General features: G+C 46.5%; 1 protein-coding gene across 1 annotated transcript in view; it reads right to left on the bottom strand.

Annotated features, from left to right (window-relative positions):
* Fndc1 (fibronectin type III domain containing 1) overlaps positions 1–23,906 on the bottom strand; it is an 81,595-nt gene that overhangs the window by 13,449 nt on the left and 44,240 nt on the right. Inside the window, exons 7-14 of the mRNA XM_055615852.1 lie at positions 22,040–22,228; positions 17,983–20,433; positions 16,112–16,212; positions 13,882–13,993; positions 12,520–12,963; positions 5,518–5,586; positions 3,635–3,778; positions 1,032–1,262 (exon numbers count right to left, since the gene is read on the bottom strand). Coding sequence (XP_055471827.1) covers positions 1,032–1,262; positions 3,635–3,778; positions 5,518–5,586; positions 12,520–12,963; positions 13,882–13,993; positions 16,112–16,212; positions 17,983–20,433; positions 22,040–22,228 — 3,741 coding nt within the window. The remainder of the gene's footprint in view (positions 1–1,031; positions 1,263–3,634; positions 3,779–5,517; positions 5,587–12,519; positions 12,964–13,881; positions 13,994–16,111; positions 16,213–17,982; positions 20,434–22,039; positions 22,229–23,906) is intronic.

Raw genomic sequence — 23,906 nt, 5'->3', positions numbered from 1 at the left:
AAAGTTCTCAATGATTGGGTTACAGGCGGCTTTTTTTTTTTTTTTTTTTTTACAGAAATGCGCTACACTTTGCAGAGATGGGTCTCACAGAGCACACACCATGAAAGCAGCAGCTGTCGATTCTGCTGAAGGCTCAGACACCTCACCCATGCTGGCCCTGTGCCCGTAACCCTTGGCCACACCTGGAAGGATGCATGGGGCTGGAGTTCCTGGCCCCTTACCTAGCTCTGGGGCCAATGTGCAAGCTCTAGAAGAGACTCTGCCCTTGGAATAGTCTTGCACACTTTCCTCTCCTGGAAAGCCAACACTGGGGTCCTACAGCAGCTGTAGAGTTACACGAGAGACACATGGGATGGATAATACTGGTCTCTAACCCTTCACACTACCCCTGCCATTGAGAGACACATTCACAGCCAGCATGGATGCCTTCCTGTCACACTGCTCACAGGTCTGGAAGGAATCCCCTTCAGAGGAAGAGAGTGTTCACGGGAGAACTCATTTCAACAGACTCATTCTCAGCTGTCATTGTGGCAGGGCCACAGAAACTCCCAAGCGTCCCACAGGACGGTCTCAGAGGAGGGGCTTACGAGGATTTTGCCATCACTCCCAATGCCTACATAAGGAACTGGGAAACACCCAGGCTGCTCTGAGAGCAGCCAGCAGGCATGGAAGAAGGAGAGACACACCAATGGCTCAGAAGAAACCTCTTCACCATCCTCTCCTACAGGATTTCATCTGACAGGTGCTTGCCTGGCTGTTTGCAGTGTGATAAGAGATTGAAGATGTTGTGATAGTTTTCATATGAGGAAACAAGCCCCAGCAAGGTGATGTATTATCAGCTCAAGGTCTAGGATTGTTGTTCAGGACTCTGGCTTCCATGCAGTGTTCTCTAACGACCCACAAGGCCCCTGCAGTTGCCCACGTGCCCCGTGCCTCCGTTCTTACCTGTTCTTTGTGCATTGACCCATTCATCTACCCCCCTCTCTCTCTCTCAGACTGGTGGGAACACTGAGCATGCACCTAGGACACACCTGTTACCACATCTCCAGGGGCAGCTTTGTTCCAGTCCACAATGACGAACGAGTGGCAGCCTTCCATGGCGACCACGGTGATGTTGCGGGGAGCATGCTGGGGAGGCAGGTCGTTCTTCGTCAGGTCGTTTGGAATGAGTTCATCCAGGCTTTCCACTTGGAAATGATCCAGAGCATCAGTCAGGGAGCATGGGGCTGACGGGTCTTTACTGAGGTAAGTCACGTAAGGAGCTGGAAAGCACAGAGATGCCCAGTTGGTCTTCTGGGATTTTGTTTTTGTTTTGGAAGCAGAATCATAGCATGTGCTCCGTGGAACTAGACCCATGATTTAGCCTCTTCCTGCCGAGACTCCTGAGACATCTGATGCTGACCCAAGAACCCATCCCAGGGGGTTGAGGAGGTGGCTCTGGGAATGCAATACATGCGACACCAGATCTAGGATCTAATTTCACTCCCTACCACCTATGTAACAGTGGGGCAGGCATGCCAGCACCCATGATCCCAACTCGAGAGGCCGAGGCGAAGGATCTCTGTGGTAGGCTGGGTAGCTAGACACAGCAAGCTGCCTTAGTAAATAAAGGCAGAGTGAGCAAAGAAGACACCCAACACCAATGCCTGGCCTCTACACCCACACGCTCGCACACATGCAACTATGCATACATACACACATGCACAGCACCCACATATACGTGGGCAAAGTGAAAGATCACATCTCTGCCTCTCATGAACGGATCCAGGTGCACACAGTTTAAAATCTGGATGGTTGCGAAAGGCCTCACTGCCCCATCAGTGCTGATGACGGTAACCTCAGAGTGATTCAGAAAGGTCCTCTGACTGCAATTTGCTGTAACACAAACCTCCTGCATTCTTCCGTTCCCATGCCCTCAGATTCGGAAAACTGTGAGTCAGTTAACTAGCATTCCTGCACCACAGTCCGTTCCCTCACCGCTCTTGAGATCAGAGAAACAGATGACAGCCTCCAGCTTTTTCCCTGGGTGGCCTCCTGTAGCGCTCTGTGAATCTTACAGTCCTGGTGGAAGTTTGGACATGAAGCCAAGGCCCAAGCAGACCTCTGCAACATTCTTGCTCCGTTTCTTACATTCACTGCACGCTGAAGCCCTTCCTGCCCACATGCTTTCAGTGGCTGCAGGAAACTGAGGATATGCAAATTGTATGGCCTGGTACCTGTTACAGTGAGAATGCGCTCCTGAGCCAGGGACAACCAGTGGGCTCTGCTGCCAAGCCACAGCTCTTTTGATTATATTCCACTCTAAAAGAAGGCAGGAACGCCAAGGAATTGAAGTTAAGGCTTTACACATCCAAGACCCTCAAGTCCTCTCACCCGGAATGGCTAGAGATCTCTAGAGGCCTTTTGGTCTTCAGAAGCAATCTGGGGAAGGGCTAACAACGCCCCTGGAGGGTGGTGTGGTATCATGGTACAAATGGCGTCAGTATTGATACCGATAGTGATACCACACCTCTTTCCCTTTCTGTTGTCAGGCAGCAAGGAGGGAAGTGAAAGTTTGGTGGGCTCCCCCAGGCTGCTGAACACTGCGGCAGGCAGACACTGGCTGTACCCCAGGGATGCTGCCTCAGAACTAATAGTCTTGCTCTTTAGCTGGCGTGATGAGCCGCCCAGTCGTTGCATCTTGGCTGGCAAGACATCTTCTCTGCTCATGGCAAGACTATTTGTTTTGGAAACCGAAAAGTATGATGTTAATTTAAGCTGTTACTTGTCTGCACTCAGTAACATATTAATTCAACTGTCTACCAACGCAGTTCATCAAGGGCCTGGGAAATGACTTGGGAAGGGAATGGAAGTACTTCAGCTACATAGAATTTTCAATTGAAGTTGTTTTAACTTCTGGGAAAGGAGAGGAGAGAAATAAATTTCTAGTTCTTTGAGACTTAATCAAGTTGGAGAAGAAAACTGCACAAAAAATGGGTTTGGTTCTGTGACATTGTCATGGCCACTGACAACATACACAAAGCCACCGTTTCAGAATTTAGCAAGCCTTCTGCAAGGTAAGGTCCAACCGTCAAACCTGTCTTCAGAACACTGGTCACGGGGCTGGGGAGACGCTCGGTGGGTCAGAATGCTTGCCGGGCAAGCGTGAGGGCCTGAGCCTGCATCCTCAGCACCCACGTGAAAAGCTGGGCAAAGCTGGGCATCCCAGCTGTCCAGGAATTGGGGGCTGGAGACCCAGCCCCACCCTGCAATCTCCCTAACGGAAAGAGCAAGCTTCTGATTCATCGAGAGATGCTGCCTCAGGAAACAGCACAGGGTGGCAGGGGAGGACACCGGCTGTCCTCCAGCCTGTGGGTGCACGTGTGTGGACACGCACTGGCACACTCTTGTGAACACACTTGCTGAGGTCCTCTGTTGGGCGCTAACAGTTCTCCAGCCCTCCTCTCGCCTGACTTTCGCCAATTAATGCCAATCTAAGTAAAATGGATGCTAAATTACCCCGAACAGAAATTTCACCCCAGGGAAGCGCTTTCTTCAATTTTTTTCTCTGCCTTAGCCAGGCCATGGCTTAGTTATACTGTCTTTAAGGGGCAAAGCTAAAACTAATTTCTCTGGTCAAGGAAGTGACATTCACCGACAAATCGTCTCTTTCCAGCCAGATCAAATTCTTCCTCTGGGAAGGAGCTGACAGTGCCTTGCTCTGGGATGACATTCGGCGTGGCAGCAGTGGTTGAGGGCATGGTGCTGGTCGGTGACATCGTAGTCGCAAGTCCATAATCTGAAAAGATACAAAGTCTTTGTAACCGTGCGCTACCAGAAGAGGCATTGGTTGCAACCTATGGATACTTATGATTCAACTGTAGACACACCCACACAGCACAGAGTCACCCACATACATGACACACACTAACACACCCTGGAATGACCGCTGTACTATGCGCAGCTGCACATTAAAAGAGACAGAGAAAGAACAAAGAAACACATGGGCCCACAAACGTGAAGTCTGGGAACAGAAAAGGGGAGACCTTCAGGACTTCTAGGCCACGCTCATGCGCATTGCTGGTCCTGACCTCAGCTTCTTTTTCAGAGCTATAAAAGATCACCTCAGGGGTAGAGAGATGGCTGAGTGGCTAAGAGCACTTACAGCTCTGGAAGAGGACCTGGATTCAGTTCCCAGCAACCACGGCAGAAGGCTCACAACCTCCTGCACCTCCAGTTCTTGGGGACCTGATGCCCTGTGGCCTCCATAGGCACCTGTGTGCATGTGGTACATATAAACACATACAACACACATATGTACAGATAAACAGCGAGTGGCCAAGGATAATATAATAAATCTTTAAAAATCATGTCAGATCAGAAAATAAATTTAAATTAAAAAAAAAGTGGGACTGGAGAGGTGGCTTAGAAGTGAGGGGGACTTGTTGCTCTTGTGCCCACACCAGGCAGCTCACAACTGCCTGTAACTCCAGGTCCAGGCCCCTCTTTCGGCCTCCAGAGGCACGAGCTCATGAGCCATCCATGCATACACTCGGATATAACAAGTACACACAGAATTTAAGAATGAAGAAAGCTTACAGAAAAATCTAGGTATGGACTTTTTCAGGGAGGAGGCTGGAATTAATGTTCTAAAAAAAAAAAAAAAAAGCCTAATCTCTTAGCATTTAAAAAAAAGAAAAGAAAACTGATCCTCTTCAACTGCTCAAAGATAGTAATAATAATAATAATAATAATAATAATAATAATAATAATAATAATAATAAAAGACAGGGGCTATCTTCTAGGGTGCTGAGGAATCTTCCGAGGCTTCCTAACACCTGCTGTATTGTTCTTAATCAGTCTTTATTTGAAGACTGCAGTGGGTTAAGCAACTGAGTGTAATTTAACACTGAATGAAGAAAGCATCAAAGGCAATGTTGTTCATAGTGCTGTGGCTCAAGACACAGGACCCCAGCAGATGAAAGGAAGCCAACGATGAGCTTGGGCATCAAAGGTACACACCACGCAGGCAAGTCTCCAAGGTGAACTTCTCACCTGCAGAGGCAGTTACAAGACAACCCCAGGTCCTAAGAGTAATGAGCAAGAGCAGTTGCCATTTCTTAAGAGATGGGTGTGGCTGGGTCAAGGGCATTTTGGAATCTTGAACGTAACTGTTTGAAAAGACTCTGTGATAAGAAACCAGCACATCTGTAGCAGCAGCTGTATAATTTAATTAGGAAAGAAAAAAGTGAGAAGGAATACAGCCCAACTAAGGCTCTCCACTGACTTAAACTGAACGGTTTTGCCAACAGAGACGCTGATGAAAGGAAAGGTCTAGGCAGCGGCAGTACCAGCTCCTCGAGCTTGCTGGTTTTCTTTAGATCAAATATGAATTTGAAAGTGACTCGGAAGAGGGGGTGGTTACCACCGCTGCCTCAGTTTGAGCCAGAGAAAAATGCAATCATGATCAAACACTTATAATTAAAATAAGATCTTGTGATCAGAAAGCAAGCGTGTGCTTTGGGATGGGCTCCATACCGTCATCGTACACAACATAGTCCTCTTCCATGGGTAGAGCCGTGTCAGTCTCCAGGCCGGAGAAATCATCTAGGGAGGAAGAGGGAAGAAGAGAGATCTTCACAGGCCCGTGACTCTTCCCAATGCCCCTAGAATTCTGCCCCTGAGAATAGCAACTCAGTGGCTCCCAAAAACCAGCCAGCGATACCAGTGTCTCCTCACTTTCCCAGTTGTTAGGAGACAGTTGCCTGTCCAACCATCTCAGGAACAACCTCCATCTCACTGGCAGGGTCAAAACTGAGTTCTCGTTCCCAGGCCCCTGGAAACCAACACCTATCCTGCTTCTTCAGGTGTTTCATGTTTGTCTGTTAATCAGTAAAGAAGGTAAAGAGGGAAGTTTCAGATTACCTAAACCAAAGCACACAGGTCATACAGGCATTGCCTGTCGTGACTTTGACCACGTGCAGCTTGCCCTCTCCTTTGTTCCCTTATCATTCCAACTTCTGGGCCAGAAGTCCAGGGGGGACCTGACTGCAAAAGCTCAGTCAAGGAACATGAAACCGGGTGACTGGGATAAGGCCCAGTCACCAAAGTTTACTTCCTTGCTCAACCCCTGTGTCAAAATATGATTGGACCATGCTACAGCTCACCCCACTCCCCCTTGCTTTGGGGTTCTATCCTTTAAAAACTCTGTCTGATTTCTCTTCAGGGTTGCAGTTCAGCTCTCGAGCCTGTTCTGCATCCCTGATCAATCAGTAGTGGCCTGAGTATGATTTTGTCGTCTTTAAATACTAAGGTGAACATTCAAAGAGGCAGTCGGCTCCTAGGTCTGTGCTGTTGTCCCTGACTGGTCAGTTTTGGATGCTTAATTCAAATAAAGATCTTGTGCTTTGCTGGACTATTGTGACTGCTTGGGTTTTTTGGTTTTCTGGACCCCAACAAGATCACCAGAACCTCAAAATGGAAGTTAGGCCTTCTCTCTTTGAGATCAGAGAAAAGCAATCCAATGCCCTTTACTCAGGAGCAAAAACCCCACACCCAGCTCTGGCTTCCTAGAGCCCTCTGCCACCCTCCCAGTCACCTCCACCACCCACCTGTCTGAATTGCTGTATGCCTGGAGGGAGGGCCTCCCACGTTACTGTCACTAGCCTGGACACATATGCTCAGAGGTTGGTCAGAAGAGGGAGGCCTTGGATGGTGACATAAATCTCTTTCCCAGGAAGCTCATGTTATCTGCCTTTATTCTCCCCCTACTTCTCTTTGTCACTAGAATATTCTAGAACCAGGATGGTTTCCTGCCTCTCATTCCTTCTAGCTCGACACTACCTGAGTTCCTGTCAATTTTCTGTGTCAGCCAGGGCCATGCAAACATGACAGTTCCTACAACTACAGCAATTTGGTTCTTAGAAGTTAAAGACTTGCTTTTCTAGCCCTGCCCTCCTTGCCTTAGGGGACCCTAGTAATTGCTATGAGAGGTATTCCTCATTCACCTTACATTATCTGACTCAGTGGTTACCCCGAGCAATGGCCAACTACGAGCTAAAAAGGGAAATACTTCAACCTCCTTCCCTACTATCTCTTTGTGCACTAAAACTGCCTCCACTTGTAAGCAGATGGCAGAGTCAGGGTTTTACGGAGAACCCTCTTGTAGCCCCACTTCTCAGTTAAAGCTCCGGATCGTATTAAGTTGTTCTTTCCCGGCCCCCTTCCTCCCTGATTACATACTCAGGATATTGGTACCGATTGGATTCCTTGACTTGCAGGTGAACTTTGAAGCCAGGGTATTTTCTATCCAAACAGCTCAGAGGATTTCCTCCCTCCTTATGACCCAAGCCCACAGCCATGGTACAGAACTCTCCGACACAATGCCTTCTTGAGAGGGGCTGAGGGGAGGACAGGAGGAAGGTGACTGCCAGTTGCCTTCTGGACTCTGGGTGTCTCAGTGTAGGCTTGTGAGTCAATCTTCACAACACACCCTTGGGATCATCGGATTTATTACACCCTCTATTCAGGCTCCACACGGGGGCTCTGAGAGGATTTACAGCAGCCTGAAGCCACACAGGTGCTAACACAGAACTGGGCCTGGGGGTTTGGCTCAGAGACCACATGTTTAGAGTTCAGCAAACCGCCTATGCTTTTTAGAGCAGAGCTAACCAACCAGTTATCTTCCAGCCTGTGCTGTTTGACTCAGCATTTCACAGTGAAACAAGAGGGAAAGGAGCATACAAATCCCCATCTCCAGGAAACCGAATGTGTCGATGTGATTTTTTTTTTTTAACTGTTAGAAGTCACTGTTCTAACTCTCAACACATGTTTGAGTATAACAGTTCTACTGGTTCTTTGAAGCTTTCCGCTCACATTAAATGGTGAGTGTTGTGGTGTTGAAGTGAGCTCGTACAGCGGAGGGCAGGGGGACTCTGCTGTTGGCTGCCTGGCTCTTCTAAACACCCAGCAGAACCCCCACAGCCACCATCCGCTGCCCAAGACAAAGTCCAGTATCCTTGAACATCATGCACAGGCTGATAACCTATGCTTACAGTAAATGCTAATAAGGCCATTTCCAGATCATCTACCCTTCAGGGGCAGAATGGTCATCTTGAGAAAAAAATCCCAAGCATGGTTATTATTGTATAATATTCCTCTCCCTAGGCGAGAGCAACATCAGCATGCCTGTATCTGAGCCAGTGCAAGCCTGTTTTCAGGTCCATGTGCCTCTTGGGTTTATCTTGTCGCTGGTTCCTGACCTAACTTTCTTTTTTGCCTCTGTGAATTTAGTTTTTAGGAGCACAGAATGACTTTCTTATTAATCATTTCCATTATGTCTCCTGGCTCAAAAAGGAACGAAATGTGCATTCCTAATATCCCGGGTCAAAGAGAACAGGGAGAAGCAGAGCTTCCTTTATGGATTCCCAAGTTCACGGCAACTTCTTGAGATGCCGAGGTCACTCGGACCTTGCAGGAGGCCACACGTGCTTTTAACCTGCCAACTTAGATCACCTCTTGTGATGGCCAACATAAGGCCTCTGGTACAAATGAACATCCCACTGTGTAATTCTATACATTTCTAAAACCAAATAAAATCGTTTTTTTTTTTTGTTTTGTTTTTTGTTTTTTTGCGTTACCACCATCTTCTCTTCAAGTAAATGTATCTTCTGTGTGTGTGATGACTATACATCCATGTTTCATCAGGACAGATGACTCTGCCATTCAAGACCATCTGTAACCGTGTAAAACTGGGCATCAAATAAGCCAACCTTGACCCCCTCCCCCACCAACACTTTGACCATCATATTAAAGTGGCTTCCAGTCATCAATATGGGGATGTAGTCAAATCTTCCCAGTACTTCACCCATAGTCGGGTTAAAAAAAAAAAATGTGTGATGTCTTCAAGGAATTAGGGCCTCAACTCCAGAGACATTAAAATGTCATTTTAAAAGGTTGTTCTCCATAGAAATTTAGAGGGAGGAAGTAGACTCCAGCCGTGGGAAACTGAGCACATTCCCAAATGTTAGGGTGGGTTCACTGCACGTGCGTTCCAATTATTCTCTTTGCATTTTTTGTCAGGAGAGTGAGCGTGACCGGCTGGAACTGCTCTCTGTAGTGGCGAATGTGTGTCTCTCCAACATGTAGCAAGGTCACGTTACAAATCCTTGAGTGTCCAGTTGGTTCAAAGCACTTCCATATGTGCAGTCACCCAATCTACTGTAGGAAAAGCCTGGAAAACGAAGGTCACTGGCTTTTACCTCCGACGTCGAAAACCCAGAGAGTTTGTATCTTAAAGATAAATGTCTAAAGAAGAGAGCCTGCTGCCCTGAGCAATTAGAGTCACGACGGAGCGTGTGACCTCAGTTCCGGGGTTTCGTTCCTGAGAAAAGTCAATTCTAGCTAAAAAAACATAAAAACAAAACCCACTGTTTGTGTGTGTGCGCGCATGCGTGCTCGTGCATGTGTGTGTGTGTGTGTGTGTGTGTGTACAGAGAGAGGCATAAATGCAACACCACATAGAAAGCAAGCATGTAATGTGCATGAAGGGCTATGGGAAAGTACGGCATCCATAACAAATGAGGACGTATCCATAAATAGCAGAGTTGTTGGCATGACTGAATGGCCCAAGGTTATTCCTAGAACATTTCTTGAAAGCAGTTTTCAAAGGGAAGGAGGAGGCATGGCTTAACCAAGGGAGCCAAGACGTAGATGTTTAAAAAGATACTTTTAAAGCTGGAGAGCCAAAACAAAACACCAGGACTTTACAAATGGAAGGGAATGTCCAACGGTCAGCTGAAGCAGGTTGAGAAGAAAGGTTTGGACCAGCCCCTCATTGATATTCTTCACTCCCAGCAGTTCGGGTTCCAAGTCACAACCATGGCAGTGAAGAACATTCAAGTTCCTAGGGTGGGGAGAGCCACACCCAGGATGTTTTCTGGATAATTTTAGCTGCGTGCAGAGGGAGCCGCAGTGTACACATGGGGACTACATGTTCAGGACTGAACTCAAAACAACAAAAGAGATTATGCAAGGAAGACATAAAGGCTAGAGGCAAAGCCAGGGCATGGGTGAGCCCCAGGTGTTCTCCAGGTTCTTTGGAGGAGGCCAGGAACAGGTCTTCCCCCATGATGCTGGGGTCTCACTGATGCCATCTCTTCACTAAGTGCCACTACAGTGTTAAGAAAGCGTTCTGCAACTGAGGCCACTACAAGGCAACGGGCCGACAAAGAACAAAGAACAAGTGTGTTATACAGCTGCTGAGCAGTCTTTTCTAGAGCAATCTGACTCTGGTATGGTCAGTTCTCAAGTCTTCTTTGGAACCAAGTGTCTACACAAGAAGCAAGCACTGTGGCTGGCTCATGGTCATATGTGATAACGCCATGTTAAACCAGAAGTGAGCAGACAGGAAGCCACTGGAGCCCATTGTAAGAAACTCAGGCAGGAATAACATGTGAGTGTTAGGCCAACATGCCAGCTTAGAGACAGAGAAAAGTTACTCCAAGATGTAAAATGGAGGGGAAAGATAAAAAAGAATAAACTGACAGTAGAGGGGAGGGGAACTCCGAGGGTGATGGATGTGTCTGAGGTCCTAATGATGGGATGTGTTTACAAGTCTTCTCATCCCCAAACTCCTCAGACTGTGTAGATTAAACACGCATGGCTCTTTACATGTCAACACCTCAGTGAAAGGGTTTTTAATTAAAATATAAAATAACTACAATTAGAATAAAAGCAAGGAAGAAAACATTCAAGTTTTAGAAACAGCTGATATAGAAGGCAAAGCACACAGAAGGATTTTTAAGAAATAACGCATAGTCCACTCAGAAATGGCAGGGGAATGTGTTGCTCATGCCAAGTTTAATTTTTTTACAAGACTCTTTGTTTATTTGTACTTGACTTCAAAATGCTGCCTAGAAGTACATTAGTCCAAGGAGCCAGAGAAGGGGTACAAGTAAAATGAACGCTATGCATTGCAATTGGCAAAGAAAAACTGACACAAATTCTAAGAAATCTATTGGATTTCATGCCAAATTAAAGTCTGGAATAGAAAAATGTCAATGAAATAAGATGCCACAGGGCCTTTAAAATGCAGGCAAAGTAAAATGCAAAACAGCAGTGATGAAAATCAAATCTTAGCAATCATTCTTTTGCTTGCAACCAATTATTAAGCAATCATCTGCACCAGTTATATTTCTACCTTCAGAAACAAACATATTAACGCATGCAAAAAAAAAAAAGCCAATTTAACACTATTAGAGAGTCAAAGGGAAAGGCAGGTAACCAGCATGACAGCTCAGCAGGTAAAGGCACTTGCCACCAAGCCTGATGACCCGAGTCCCACCCCTGGGACCCATATGGTATAGAGAACTGGCTGCTCTAAGTTGTCCTCCAACCTCTATACGCCTGTTCTGGCATGTGTGTACCCAACATACCTTTCCCCAACAAACAGATAGATGTTTCGAGAAAGAGAAGAAAAATCAGATGTGTACTCACTGAGTGAGCATTATACAGACCCTCTCCCCGGTGGCTTGCTCCCTTGGTTTGTGTCTCTTTCCACTCTGAGGTAGACCTTCAAGGTGTGTCAAGCTTTCCTATTAATTCTTCACCGTTCCGTGCAAACAATGCCTTGAAAGTGGCTCCTCGTTCTGAGCACAGTGCTCATGTTAGAATCACCAGGGCTCATCGCAGACAGCCATGCTCTGAAAGAATTCCAGGCTTGCAAATACATCCTGAGAAGAAGGCTCTTCGGTCTGTGTAAGACTAAAAGACAGGCTTTTCAGCCTCCTTCCAACCTGAGGGAGGAGAGGGAGTCCATCTCCTCTGGGTCTGAGGCAAAGCTTTGGCCAGAATAATCTGAACTGAAGCCTGAGAAGAGAGGACGGTGACGTGCTGTTTTGCCGTGACCTGAACCATTGTGGCTCTCATTCTTTGGTGGGAAGACAGGCAGATATCAGGAGTAACTGGAGAGCCCAAATCAAGCATGGCAAACAGGACTATGGAGGGAGACCCTCAGGAGAAGCCTCCTCGCTTGAGACTGGCTTTCTCCAGAGGGAAAGCTGATCACCACAGACGACTTCACCGCCAAACACACTGATGGCTTTCCTGGAGCTCACAGGAAAACTGTTATCTAACGGGTCACCCAGTCAGAAAGCCATCAGACCTGTTAAATCGCATGGTCACGGAAACAACCTGCCGATATTTCCTCTCTCTCTCTAATACACAGTAGAGAACCTTAAGAAACATAGCCCAGACCAATGATAGTAAGTTTACGCTGTTGGAGAAGCAAAAGACCCTGAATTTTTAACTACACTTGTGTGTGTAGGTGTCTATCACACCACATTTGTTATTTACGGAATCTGATGAACCTGATTGTATCACAGCATTGCTAAACAAACACGCTGGGATTCAAGATGCCCCTGCTTGGCTGCCATTCTGCCCTGCACAGTACTCACCCCCTTCTGGCAGGCTCTGAGATGCACCTCAGACTCCCAGTACATTAGGTAAGTAAGTTGTCTACATATGAGCAAAGCTGGTTACCTTCCTCAGGGTAGCACTCTGGGATCCCATTTGAGGCCATTATAAGGTTGCCAGCTTCATCCTGTTTTTCCAGGGTCCCAGGGGGACAGGTAGGTGAAGGGGTGGTAGGCTCCGGAGTGGTGGTAGTGGTTGTTGTCCTCCGAGTAGCTCGGACCGTAGTTGTGGGACGCCTGGTAGTGGTTGTGCGGCGGGTGGTGGTCCGGCGAGTGGTGGTGGTTGTGGGCTGAAGGGTTGTGGTCGTGGGCACAGTGGTGGTCGTTGTGGTTGGTGGCATGGTTGTGGTAGGAGGACGGGTGGTCGTTTTGATGACTTCCAAGCCCACTAAGGGCTTCCCTCCGAGACTTAAGATGGGTTTATCCTGAGCACTGGCCAGAGGTTTGCCATGTCTCCCCTGCCCAAAGAGGGGGAGTCCATCAGGACTCACCATAGGGGTTCCGCCCAGATCTGAAATAAAATCAAGCAAGAGAGATATGCAGAAGATGAAACAATCCCAGAGACAGAAAACACAACGGGAAAGTGTCTTCTCGAAGCTTGTGCAAGCCTATGCTTTAACCAGCAAAAGGCGTGTGTCTGAGGGTAGCATCTGCTGCTGTCTAGGACAGATGGGCTTAGGACAGGGTCCCCCTTACTGAACTATATAGACCCTTCAGTCAGAGCGTGCTGTTACTAGAGAAAACACTGTCTATTGAGGAGAGTATCTCTCTGCTCTTCATTTCTACTCCTAGGGGAGAAAACATGTTAGTTTGGGCCAGGGACAGCAAACATCTTCCACTAAAGGCCAAAGAACAAGTATTTTAAGCTTTGCAGGCCAGATGGAGCTGTTCAGCTCAACCCGTGTAGAGCAAAACACACAATAGACAATGCATAAACAATACATAATAGATGAGCTAGATGATACCTAAATAAATCTCCCTGTGCCCAGTGAAGCTTTTGTGTAGGGACACTGAAATGTGAATTTCATAATTTTACCACATGTCACAAGACAGTCTTCATTTGCTGTGGTGGTGGGGCTGGGGGGGGGGATGTTTTTTAAGATGCTAAGAACTCTTCTGGGCCCAGAGGCCTTCCAAAACCAGGCAGTCCAGGAGCAGGCCTGTGGGCTGTAGTTTTCTGACCTGTGCTCTAAATGGCCAAGTTCAGGAACAAACAAGAGTACACGTCTCTAGAAGAGGAGTCTAAAGAAACAGTCTCTGAAACTAGGAGAAAAAGGCTCTGTTCTGGGTCCCTTTTGTGGACCTTCTTCCCATGTGACTGAGAGTGACAAGGACCACTAGCAACCACTAGAAACGAGGGGTGAGGTGAAGCCCAGAGCCTTTCCACAGCTCGCTCAGCTTTTGTTCCTTAGGCGTCAGTGTCACTCACCCACGATGGTGCGACCATCGCCCCCGAGCCTCACCCGGAGAGGATTGCCGTGTGAGTCTTGGAGGTATCTCCCTTCTGCATTCAACACCAGCCCACGGTCCAGGTCCACAACCTAAACGACACAGGCGGAAGGATATACTGGGGACCCCCAAAGTGCTCACATCTCCAACGACATGAACAGACAGGTGAGCAGCCACAGAAAGGAGCGGGAAACGCTCTCGTCCTTATTTGCAAGGCTTGCAAAATTAGATGCGGTTTTATCTTGTGTTTCATTGCTTACACTGTATCACAATTGCCTGCCTATATAATGCAGGAACTGTTTTGCTTCTCAAATATGCAAAAGATATTCAAAGTACTTTTTTTTTTACCACTTTGTAATCATATCTAATATCAAAAGCAGGAACCAACCTAAGAACCCATCACTCGATAGAAGATCTTAAATAAATAATGACCCATCAGCCTCCAATGGAGGACCATAGCAATCTCGTATATATTGGTCTTAATTGATGCATACCAGGTAACAGGACTTATTATTTTGCAAAAAAAAAAAAAATTCATTTTGTACATAAAATTGAAACTGGCAAAGGCACACATTCTGAAGGGATATCCACCAGGTTGTACCCGAGAGACCGCTTCAAAGAAGCCGTTTGGAGTAAAGGATGTTTGTTTCCTTCCCTTGTATTTCTGAGCTACTTTAATCATCAGATGAACCAATGGCTTAAAAACACGAAATGTTTTTATTGTTACTTATCTTAAAATTGAATTAAAATTTGAGTATTGAATTAATTTTTAATTTATAGAAATATTATGTATTATAGAATACATATAGAAAATTTCTATCCTAAGAAATTATAACTCTTGAAAATGTATTATTTTCCCTCTGAGGAAGAATCCTCTGTCTTCCCTGATACTCCTATAAGTATAGTCCTGGCCTAGCAGCCTCCCCATGTGTTAGTGACTTTTCAGCTACGCTATGGCCTGACACCGCACTCACAGGGGCCGACACTGAGGGACATCTGTAACCCTGTCTCTACATAACCACAAGACAAAAGGAGTCCTGCCTTGACAGCAGAAGTAAGACATTTATTAGAGACCCGACTTTCAAAATCAGCTCTGGTCACCTCTCAGCCATTTTTGGCTAGGAAGGGTAGTTGTCAAGACTTTTTCAATTCAGAACCATTGATAAAATAATTCTGTTTTGGTTTGCATGGATCTCATATTTAGATCACATATTATGAAAACTTTCAGAGGCCTTCGGTATATATTTTAAAACCTTTTCATTGTGAGTATTTTTTTATTCTTTCAAAGAATATTTTCAAGCCCTGAATATTGTTTTCTATTCACTACATTCAACCCACAGAAATCCCCTAGACATTTATTTTAGTTCCTGGCAGGAGTTTAGCATCTTCTTTGTCTAAACAAAAAGCACTATGACATATTTTCAATTTTAGTCAGACAGCATTCAGATTCAAAAGACTGTCTGATAAAATGATCTTTTTGACTTAGTTTTTTGCTTGGTTTTACTTTTTCATTTACAAAGGATTTGAGATGACTAACAGAAAATACATATAGTAACTAATTATACACTAAGCTAAAAATAAAAATTAAATACAGGGGGAACATGGGAAAAGCCATTCTGTAGGCTTCAGGTCAGCTGCGGTAGGGCCGCACATTTATCTCATTTTCCTGTCAATCAAGACAAATGGGAAACCCTGCTGTGAGGTTTCCCAAGCCTCACTGATCAGCCACTTAAGGAACAAGTTAGTTAATCGGGAGAACCAAAGACTTCTAGGCATTGAAAGCAACTGTATTCAAGCACCTTATACTCAAGTGGCTAAAACTAAAGATAAGGGAGAGAGATAGAGGGAGTGAGGGAGAGAGAGACAGAGACAGAGAGAGGGGGTTTCACTTGTGGAGTGGCCATCATACTTGCTGAACATGAGAGAGCCTCAGTTTACCAAATATAAGCCAGTGCCTTTTTCTCTTTCTTAAGCTGTTAAGTTCTTAGCTGGGCAGAATGAGGCACTCATATAATCTCAGCACCAGAAAGGCTGTGAAGCAGGAGACTCTCACATTTGAGGCCAGCTGGGGTACAGTCAAAATTTATCGATAAGAGAGGGGAGGGAGGGGAGAGGAGAATATGAGATGATTTATTGGCACACAGTATCCCTGATTTTTCTCTTCCCACCAACAGAAGGACACCAAAAGTGTGTAAAGAAGTTTACCCTACCCACTTTGTTCCTTGAGGACCATTGATAATTCTTTGTCCATTTGATTTTCCAATACTACCAGGAGGTATGTTCTCTTCTGCATTTGGTCTTCCATTATAACCTGCACAGCAGGGAAAAGGGGGGAAAAGTTCCTGGTAAGGTCAGCCTTCCTGGACTATTGACTTCATCAAACCGTAAGCGCAGATACCTCATTTCCAACAAACACAAAACAGAATTTCAACCAATAGCATGTACGTGTTGGATCGTAAGCTCACACTGTGACTTCTACTTGACAATCATGTCTATAGAAGGGCAGTCAAAAGACAGTCTGACAGTACTAGGGGACTGAGGATGAGACTCAAAAGTACCTCAGTGCATGAAGTTTAAGACCTTAGTGGCTCTGGTTTCATTTTCACTGATTAGAAGAACGGGAATGCATTTGAATTCTCTGACGTGATTTAAATGCCATCCAACAGGACAGCTATTTCCAGCTGACTCCTGTCCCGGGTCACCGGGTAGTCCTGCTAGGTAGCCGTCTGGTGTGCTCCCAGCCCGCTGGGCTCTGCAGCACAGCCTGAGAAGTATTTAGTGAGTTTTTTTTGCTATGGGGCTCCTCCAGGGGACAGTTGGCCTTTGTTCTCAGCCTCTGGGGCCCAGCCCCACTTCAGGAGGGAGCCCTGAGGCTTCTGACAGCACTGCTGGCCAGACTTAGGTGCTTCAGCCACAGAGCGAGCACCTATTGGGTTCTATCACATGCAAGGTGTTGGTAAGCGCTACATCTATTAATGTGATCATCCCTTAAAACAGTCCTAGTGGGAAAACTATCCCAGCGTGGGACCATCTGGTCTGGAATACAGACAGAGGCACTCTCCTAAATCAATCAATCAATCAATCAGTCAATACCACCAGATCCTAATACAGTTGTCGAAGATGTTTAAGAAACCCCAGTTAAATGCAAGAGAAGTGCAAGGCTCACCTGAATACAAATCCATCACATATACCTCGGACCCTGCCCTGTGTCTTCACATGGACCTTAATTCAGAGCTGTCTATGTTCCATCCTCTGTTACAGAATTCAGGTTATCCTAACCCTACTCCGTGACTGTCTTTATCATGTGCTTTCTGCAGGTTGGTGAATGAAATGTCTAAGCACTTCCTATACAAGACATTTGAAACTGAGCCAGGGTGTGTTTGGTTGAGTTTTATATGCTAAAGATAAGGATGAAACAGGCAAAAGGCAAGCCAGTACATGCTGTGTGTATGGACACACACACACACACACACACACACACACAACTTGTTATTACTGTTGGTTCCTTAAATATCTTCTGCCAAGCGAATAACCAATGTATACATAGACATATTACATATGGAACAAGCAGAAGATAAGTCAATATATATTCACACAGATATACCATACGTGGGGGACTATATATATATATATATATATATATATATATATATATATGGAACATATATATATTCATACATATATACATGTTATTACTTTTCATTCCTCTAATACGTTCATCTGGCTATGACACATCTTCAGAGATGAAGGGCTAGTTTGGAGGGTGATGGGAGGGTGGATTTCATGTCAGGAGCTGCAGCTCAGGTATCTCCCATATGCATGACCTGAAGTCAGCAGCTCTGGTCTTAGGGTCAAACCCATCTGGAAAGCAGAGACCACAGTGCAAGTACCCTCGACACACAACTGAACAAAGAAATGGGAACAACGTCCATGCCCAGTTATAGTGGATGCTTGGTAACACAAAGTAAGCTAAAAACAAACGAACAAACGAACAAAACACTTTCAGACATTGTGACAAAGACTAAGCTCTTTTTAGAAAGAAATACAGCAGGTTGGGTAGCTGCAGGTGAGGACCAGTTACCTGATGTAAGCACGGGTCTCGGGGGCTGGCGCGAGACTGGGGTCCGGAATCTGCGCTGCATCCGCTGGCGCAAGGAGAGCATGGGTGTCGTGGACGAGTAGCTGGGAGGGGCCCGGGTGGTGTACCTCGGCCAAGAGTGGGTGCTTGAGGTTGGGCTTGCAGTGGCAGGGTTTCGAGGCTGGTACCGGGTAGAGGGGTGCGAGGCTATTGGCGGACTTCCCGGTGGTGGTCGCCTCCCAGGGATGGTGTTCTCTTCCTGCACAAGGCTCCCTCCTTGGGGAGCCAGCCCAGTGGCGGCCTTGTCTTTGTCCAGGTTCCTGTTGGCATACTTGTTGTCCCTGGGGGGGGAGGAAGAAGGCCACTTGGAAACTGAGGTAGACAGAGAGTTTTCCTTGTCTTTTAAATTTCCTTCATTTTCCTCCTCCTCCTCCTCCTCAGTGAAGACTGACTGCTGAGATTCCAGTGGCAGGGGACGCTTGGAAGGCGAGATCTTCTTCCCTGGTGTGGCCTGGACCCCGGCCCTGCCAGGAACCTGAGCCCGGGGCTGGGCACTGCCAGGCCGGCTGGGTCTCACAGAGGCTCCTGCATGGTTGGGCTGAGGTCTGCTGTCGCTGTTCCCTGACTGGGAGCCCACCTGGCGAGGTTTGAAAACGGATGGGGTAGCATCCTTGGCGCGGGCGGAGTGAGTGGGCGCCCTGGAATCTGGGCCCTCCATTTCAGTGCTGTTGTCCTCATAGCTGCTCTGGAAATCCTCATCCTGACCCTGGGAGGCTAAGGGCAGCGCCTGATGGGAGTTCGCTGTGCGTAGGCGCTCACGCCCTTCCTGAGCAACAGACAGCTTGGGCTGGGAAAGCGACCGATCGTCACCATTGCTCTGAGAACTAGAGAGCTCTGAGTGGCGACCAGGTGTCGTTCTCCTGGGAACGGTGGACCCAGGGGAGGGCTGGGATCTCGATGCTGGAGGCCGAGCAGGGGACAGCTGGCGGCTGGTGGCCCCTGGGGATATTTGAGGAGCATCCTCAGTGCTCTGTTGAAAGTCCTGTGTCTTGGAGGACAGAGGGGATTTGCCCCCAGAATGCACATCTGCTCCAGCGGTTTTGGAGTTTTCTGGGACGGGCTCCTTCCGGTACACACTGACCCCTCTTTGGGAGCCTCTTCTTAGGGTGTCCCAGCCTCCAGACACCGGCTGCCTGGAGAAGGAAGGTGGAGTACGATCGCTGACCACGGTGGCTGGCAGTGGCTCTTCATCCTCGCCATCTCCGTAGACATCAGGGCTAGGCCTACTGTGGGATGCTGGTTGCACAGGTGTCCTGGTAAGGACTTTTGAAGCTGAGGTAGATGGAGGAGCCCCAGAGGGCTGCAGCCTTAGTCCCCGTAGTCTGGGGAATCTGTTCGGATTTCTGCTGTGGGCAGTGAAGGGCTTATTCCGTATCAAACTGAAGTGTCCCAAGGCAGGCCGGGTCTGTTGGGTCTGAGCAGTGGCCTCAGCCCTCTTTCTGGTGTCTTCTGCAGCTCTGTCACTATCTCCCACCCCGCCAGAAATGTCATCTTCCTCAGAGCCAACTGTTAGGGAAGAGGGGTGAGAAGAGCCGGCAGCCCGGGTAGGTGTGTGGGAGCTAGAGGCATGGGCATCCTGGCGGTCCCTCCACCCCCTAGAAAGCGGGGATCTGGAGTGTGAGTGGGAGGGCAGCGGTCGAGAGGACCCTCTGTGCAGTGGGAAATGTCTTGAGGGTTGGGCTGCAGCGCTGGAATTTTCCTCACTGGTGGAAGAATGGGAATGGCTCGATGATCGGCTTTTGTCCCTGAGCACAGTAGAAGCCGCAAGGCGGCCAGCAGCTGGGGTTAGCTCGGACTGGACTGGATTCTTGGGAGGTGACTGGGAAGACACTGCTTTGGGGTCAGGGGAGGCTGCTTGCTCATCCTCGTCTTGGTCCATAGAATCATTGTCTGTAGGGCTGAGCCGGTGGTACCCAGAAGTAGCTGCCAATGATGAGTCAACCCCTGGACGAAGGTTGGGGGCCAGTGAGGGACCACGCTTGTCCAGCCCTTCTTTGCGTGGCAGCACTGGCAGGCCAGGCCTTGCTGGAATCCTGCCAGGAGCCGGAACCCAATGACCAGATCTACTTGGTACCCTCAGGGGTCGCCTCTGGTCTAGGGTCGCCAACCTTGATGAACGAGGATCTTCAAGGGAATCCAGTTCCTCCTCGCCAGTGACTTCTGTGGACTGGGGATCCAGCTCTCCCATTTTAGGGTGAAGCTGAGTTTTCCTGGGCACAGCACTGTTAGCCAGGATCTTGTTCTTTAAGTCAGGGAGAGCATCCTTGACATTTTTGGCTGGGCTCGTGCTTTCGGAGGAAGCTGCAGCTTTGGGCGTGGGGGAGGAAGGCGGAGGTTTCTCATGTTTCCAGCTGTCCCTCCCATTCGGCTGGGCACTGGCCTCAGTGGAACTGGCTGGAACAGATTTTAAAGAACGGATGTCAGAAGACATTAAAGGGTAACCCCGATCCAGTGTCAAGGTGTTCCAAATTGCTCATTGTAATCTATCACTTCTAACTCCTTAGAACATTGAATGTAAGCATTCCCAATTACGACATTTTTTAAGTTATATTTTACTTTAAATAGCAGAGTTCTTGAGTATATGTGTGGCTTGAATCAGGAGCTGCCAAAATGTATCATCTGAAGAATGTTTGGAATGAGTGTTTAGCTGTAGTCGGTCCTCTGCATCCATGGAGTTAGCAGCTGCAGATTCAGCCAATCTTGCCTGGAAAATGTTCCAGGGGAAAAAAAAATGTGTTTTGCGACCATGTGTATTCTCATGTCCCTGTAAGTAGCTCAGTGTTCACACAGCATTCCCACTGTACTGCTGTGTAGGTGAGCTCGGGGCGACTTAAAGTGTCTGGAGAGATATGTGTGCAGACTGCGCAAACACTCCTATTTCATTAAAAAGACTTGAGGTTCTGCAGAGCTGGTATTCTTGGGGGGGGGGTTTGAACCAACCCTAAAACATTGAGTGATTCACTGATATGAATCACTGGTTTTATAAGTACAAAAGGCTGAGTAAGGCTTTCTCACACTAATCGTCAGTATGTCACCAATGTGGTATGGCTGCTCATAGCGCTGGAGGTTACTCAGAGCCATAGCAGAATAATGTATGGAACTTCTGAGTGGCCGAGTAAGCTCCCAGCTTGTAGATTGGGAAGCACCACAGAGTCCTGCCCCTCCCCCAGCGTGCTTCCACCTGCTTCCTCTCTGCTTAAAGTTTCTTTCATAATGGATGGATGCATTTGTATTCCCCCAAATAAGGCTTAAAATAGAGCCCTGAGTCGGCAAAATAGTATCTTAGACATATCCTGTGATCCCTTCTGTCTTAAGAACAGAGCTGAGTGAGGGGAGGGAGGTTGTATTGGAAGGGGATTTATATAGCAACGGGGGACCTAGAGAGAACAAACATCTTTTTCCTTGTCTTCTAACATGAAACTGTGGCCTTCACAGCAGGCAGTGAAGGAAATAGTGAGGGAGACAGCTGTGCAGATCCAGAATAAATGTAGAAGCAGCAAAGAAAGCAGTGGTCCACAAACAGCCCACCAGCCTCCGGATCTTCAAGCACTTGTTACTTTTAATGTTGCTCAGACCAACCGAACAATTGAAAATCTTCTGAGTAACATTGTATTACAAAATAACAGAGGACAAAGTGAACATGTCTCAATGTTTGCAGCAGAGGACTAAGGATTAAAGTGTCAAATCAAACTTACCAAAGTGTTCTTTCCCTCCCAATATAAGTCCCAACTTAAACACTAACACTAAAGGAATCATGTAATCAACATATTGATAATACTGTAAATAATTATTACTATCAGTGATAGCATCTTAGTCTTTGGGAAGATGGATTTCAAAGGGGTCTACACAATATTTTGGAGATAATAGTGCAACCTCAGCCCTGAAAAACCATCAATCGAGTGTTTCTAAACCCAGAAGCATGAATCAAAGTAACAAAAAACACATGAGCAGGAACGAAGAGGGGAAGGAGAGAGGAGGAGCGTGAACGCACAGTGCTTACTTGTTGGAATAGCGACAATGAAGGCTTTGGAGTGCGGCCCCGGGCCTCTCCTGTTTGTGGCCCGGATTTTGAACAGATAGCGTTCCCCAGGCTGCAGACCATCCACCAGGGCAGAAGTAGTGTGTCCAGAGAAGGTGAGGGACTTTGCTCCGAATGGTTTGAGAGCCGGGGCGTATGAAAGAATGTATTCTGAAATGAGTTGGCAGATGGTTGGAAGGCAGAAAATGAAAACAGACCTGTATCCAGCAGACAGACCGTGTGGGCAGGATGAATTAGAACACACATTGCTGAAGCTAACACCCTGGCAATGCACACCTGGTCAAGAGCTGCAGCAGAAGAATGGGGTGCAAGGAGAGCTCACCCTCATTAGCCCCTGGAGGTTACAAGCAGGCAATTGCTACTTTGAGCAAATGAAGGGCATGGGATGGGGACCGTTATTCTTATAAACTGACCAAGTATACTTACACCAGTTTTTGTATTTATTTAAAAACCTCCTATGATGGCTGTCACACACCCCAGTGTGAGAAGCCAAGAGGCCCCAAAAGTTCCGACTCCCGGCAACTGGTTCTGAGCAAACTGCTCATATCATGTTTCATTTACCAAGCGGAGTGACTTTAAGTGCATTAATTCAGAAAAAAATGTCATGTTTTGCATATAACTTCACTCTCGTGAGAACTGTAAACGTTCTCCTTCACTCTATGCTGATTCAAATATTTCACATTTTTTAAAACTGTGAAGGAAAGCCACTGACAGAGTTGTGTGGTTCCTAATGCTTCCATGTTTCCTGGCTTGTCTGTAAGCACATACTGCCCGCAATGGGTAGCTCCGTCTACGAATCTGTTTCTTTCATTACATGTAATCTTTTATATTTCTTTACATTCTGAACTTATTCTTTACTTTGGCTTTTGAAATTAAAATATAAGTACATCATTTTCTTCGTTCCTTCTCCTTCCTCCTACCCCTCCCAAGTAGTTCTGAAATCATATACTGAGCAGGTTGTATCTATAGATTTAGAAATATATAAATGCATCAACATTTAAGGACAAAGGCATATTTCACAGTGTGTTTTAATATTCAACAAATAACTGTCCTTGCCAATTCTCTAAATGAATTTCAGATTCAAAAATCTTACCAAATAAATACAAGAATGGCCTCAGAAAAATAATTTGAATCACACACAAAAACAAATCAAGCAATTACATGAGTATGTGGTATCGTCCCCTTTCACTAAGGTCTAAGCTTTAAAAAGTACACTAAATAACGAATCTTTCAACCAGAAATGCCTTTGCATCATCTGTCTGGAAAAAACACAGCATTCTTTTCTCAAAGAACTAGTTATTAGTAGGACTAAAAGTGAGAAGAGAGAGAGAGAGCTTCTCCTTATGATTCCTTAATGGATTAGGCACATCTGGAAAAACATTTAACTATGTCAAAATGGCTGCTCTCTTACTATGCTTTATGTGTCTCTGACATAGATAATGCTCCATCAATTAATCATGAATTTTAATCTCACAATTACACCTGTATGGAAACTAAGCAGGGTGAAGATACAAAAATCTTCCATCTATAAGAATTCAGTAGCTATCATTATTTCTGGCAATAGTTAGCTGGTGACTTGTGGCTTCCTTCAAAATTAATTGTGATATAAAGTAAGACATAGGACAGAAAAAGAATGAGGCAGTAGCATGAAAATAAATTCACTAGATGGACTGTAACTGCTGTTTTCAAAACTGAAAAACCTATCTAGCCAAAGAGGCATCGTCATTTCACTTTCAGAGGCCTTTCCAGTATCACAGTCCTTAATACCCAGGGAGTTGGTGCTTATGTTGTAAAAATCATAAGGGGACAGCTAAATATATATTTGTTT

The sequence above is a fragment of the Psammomys obesus genome, unplaced genomic scaffold (assembly GCF_907164565.1).
Source record: "Psammomys obesus unplaced genomic scaffold, mPsaObe1.curated_primary_1811, whole genome shotgun sequence".
Classification (NCBI taxonomy): Eukaryota; Metazoa; Chordata; class Mammalia; order Rodentia; family Muridae; genus Psammomys; species Psammomys obesus.
Note: the sequence above shows the minus strand (reverse complement) of the source record. Positions and strands in the feature narration are given on the sequence as shown.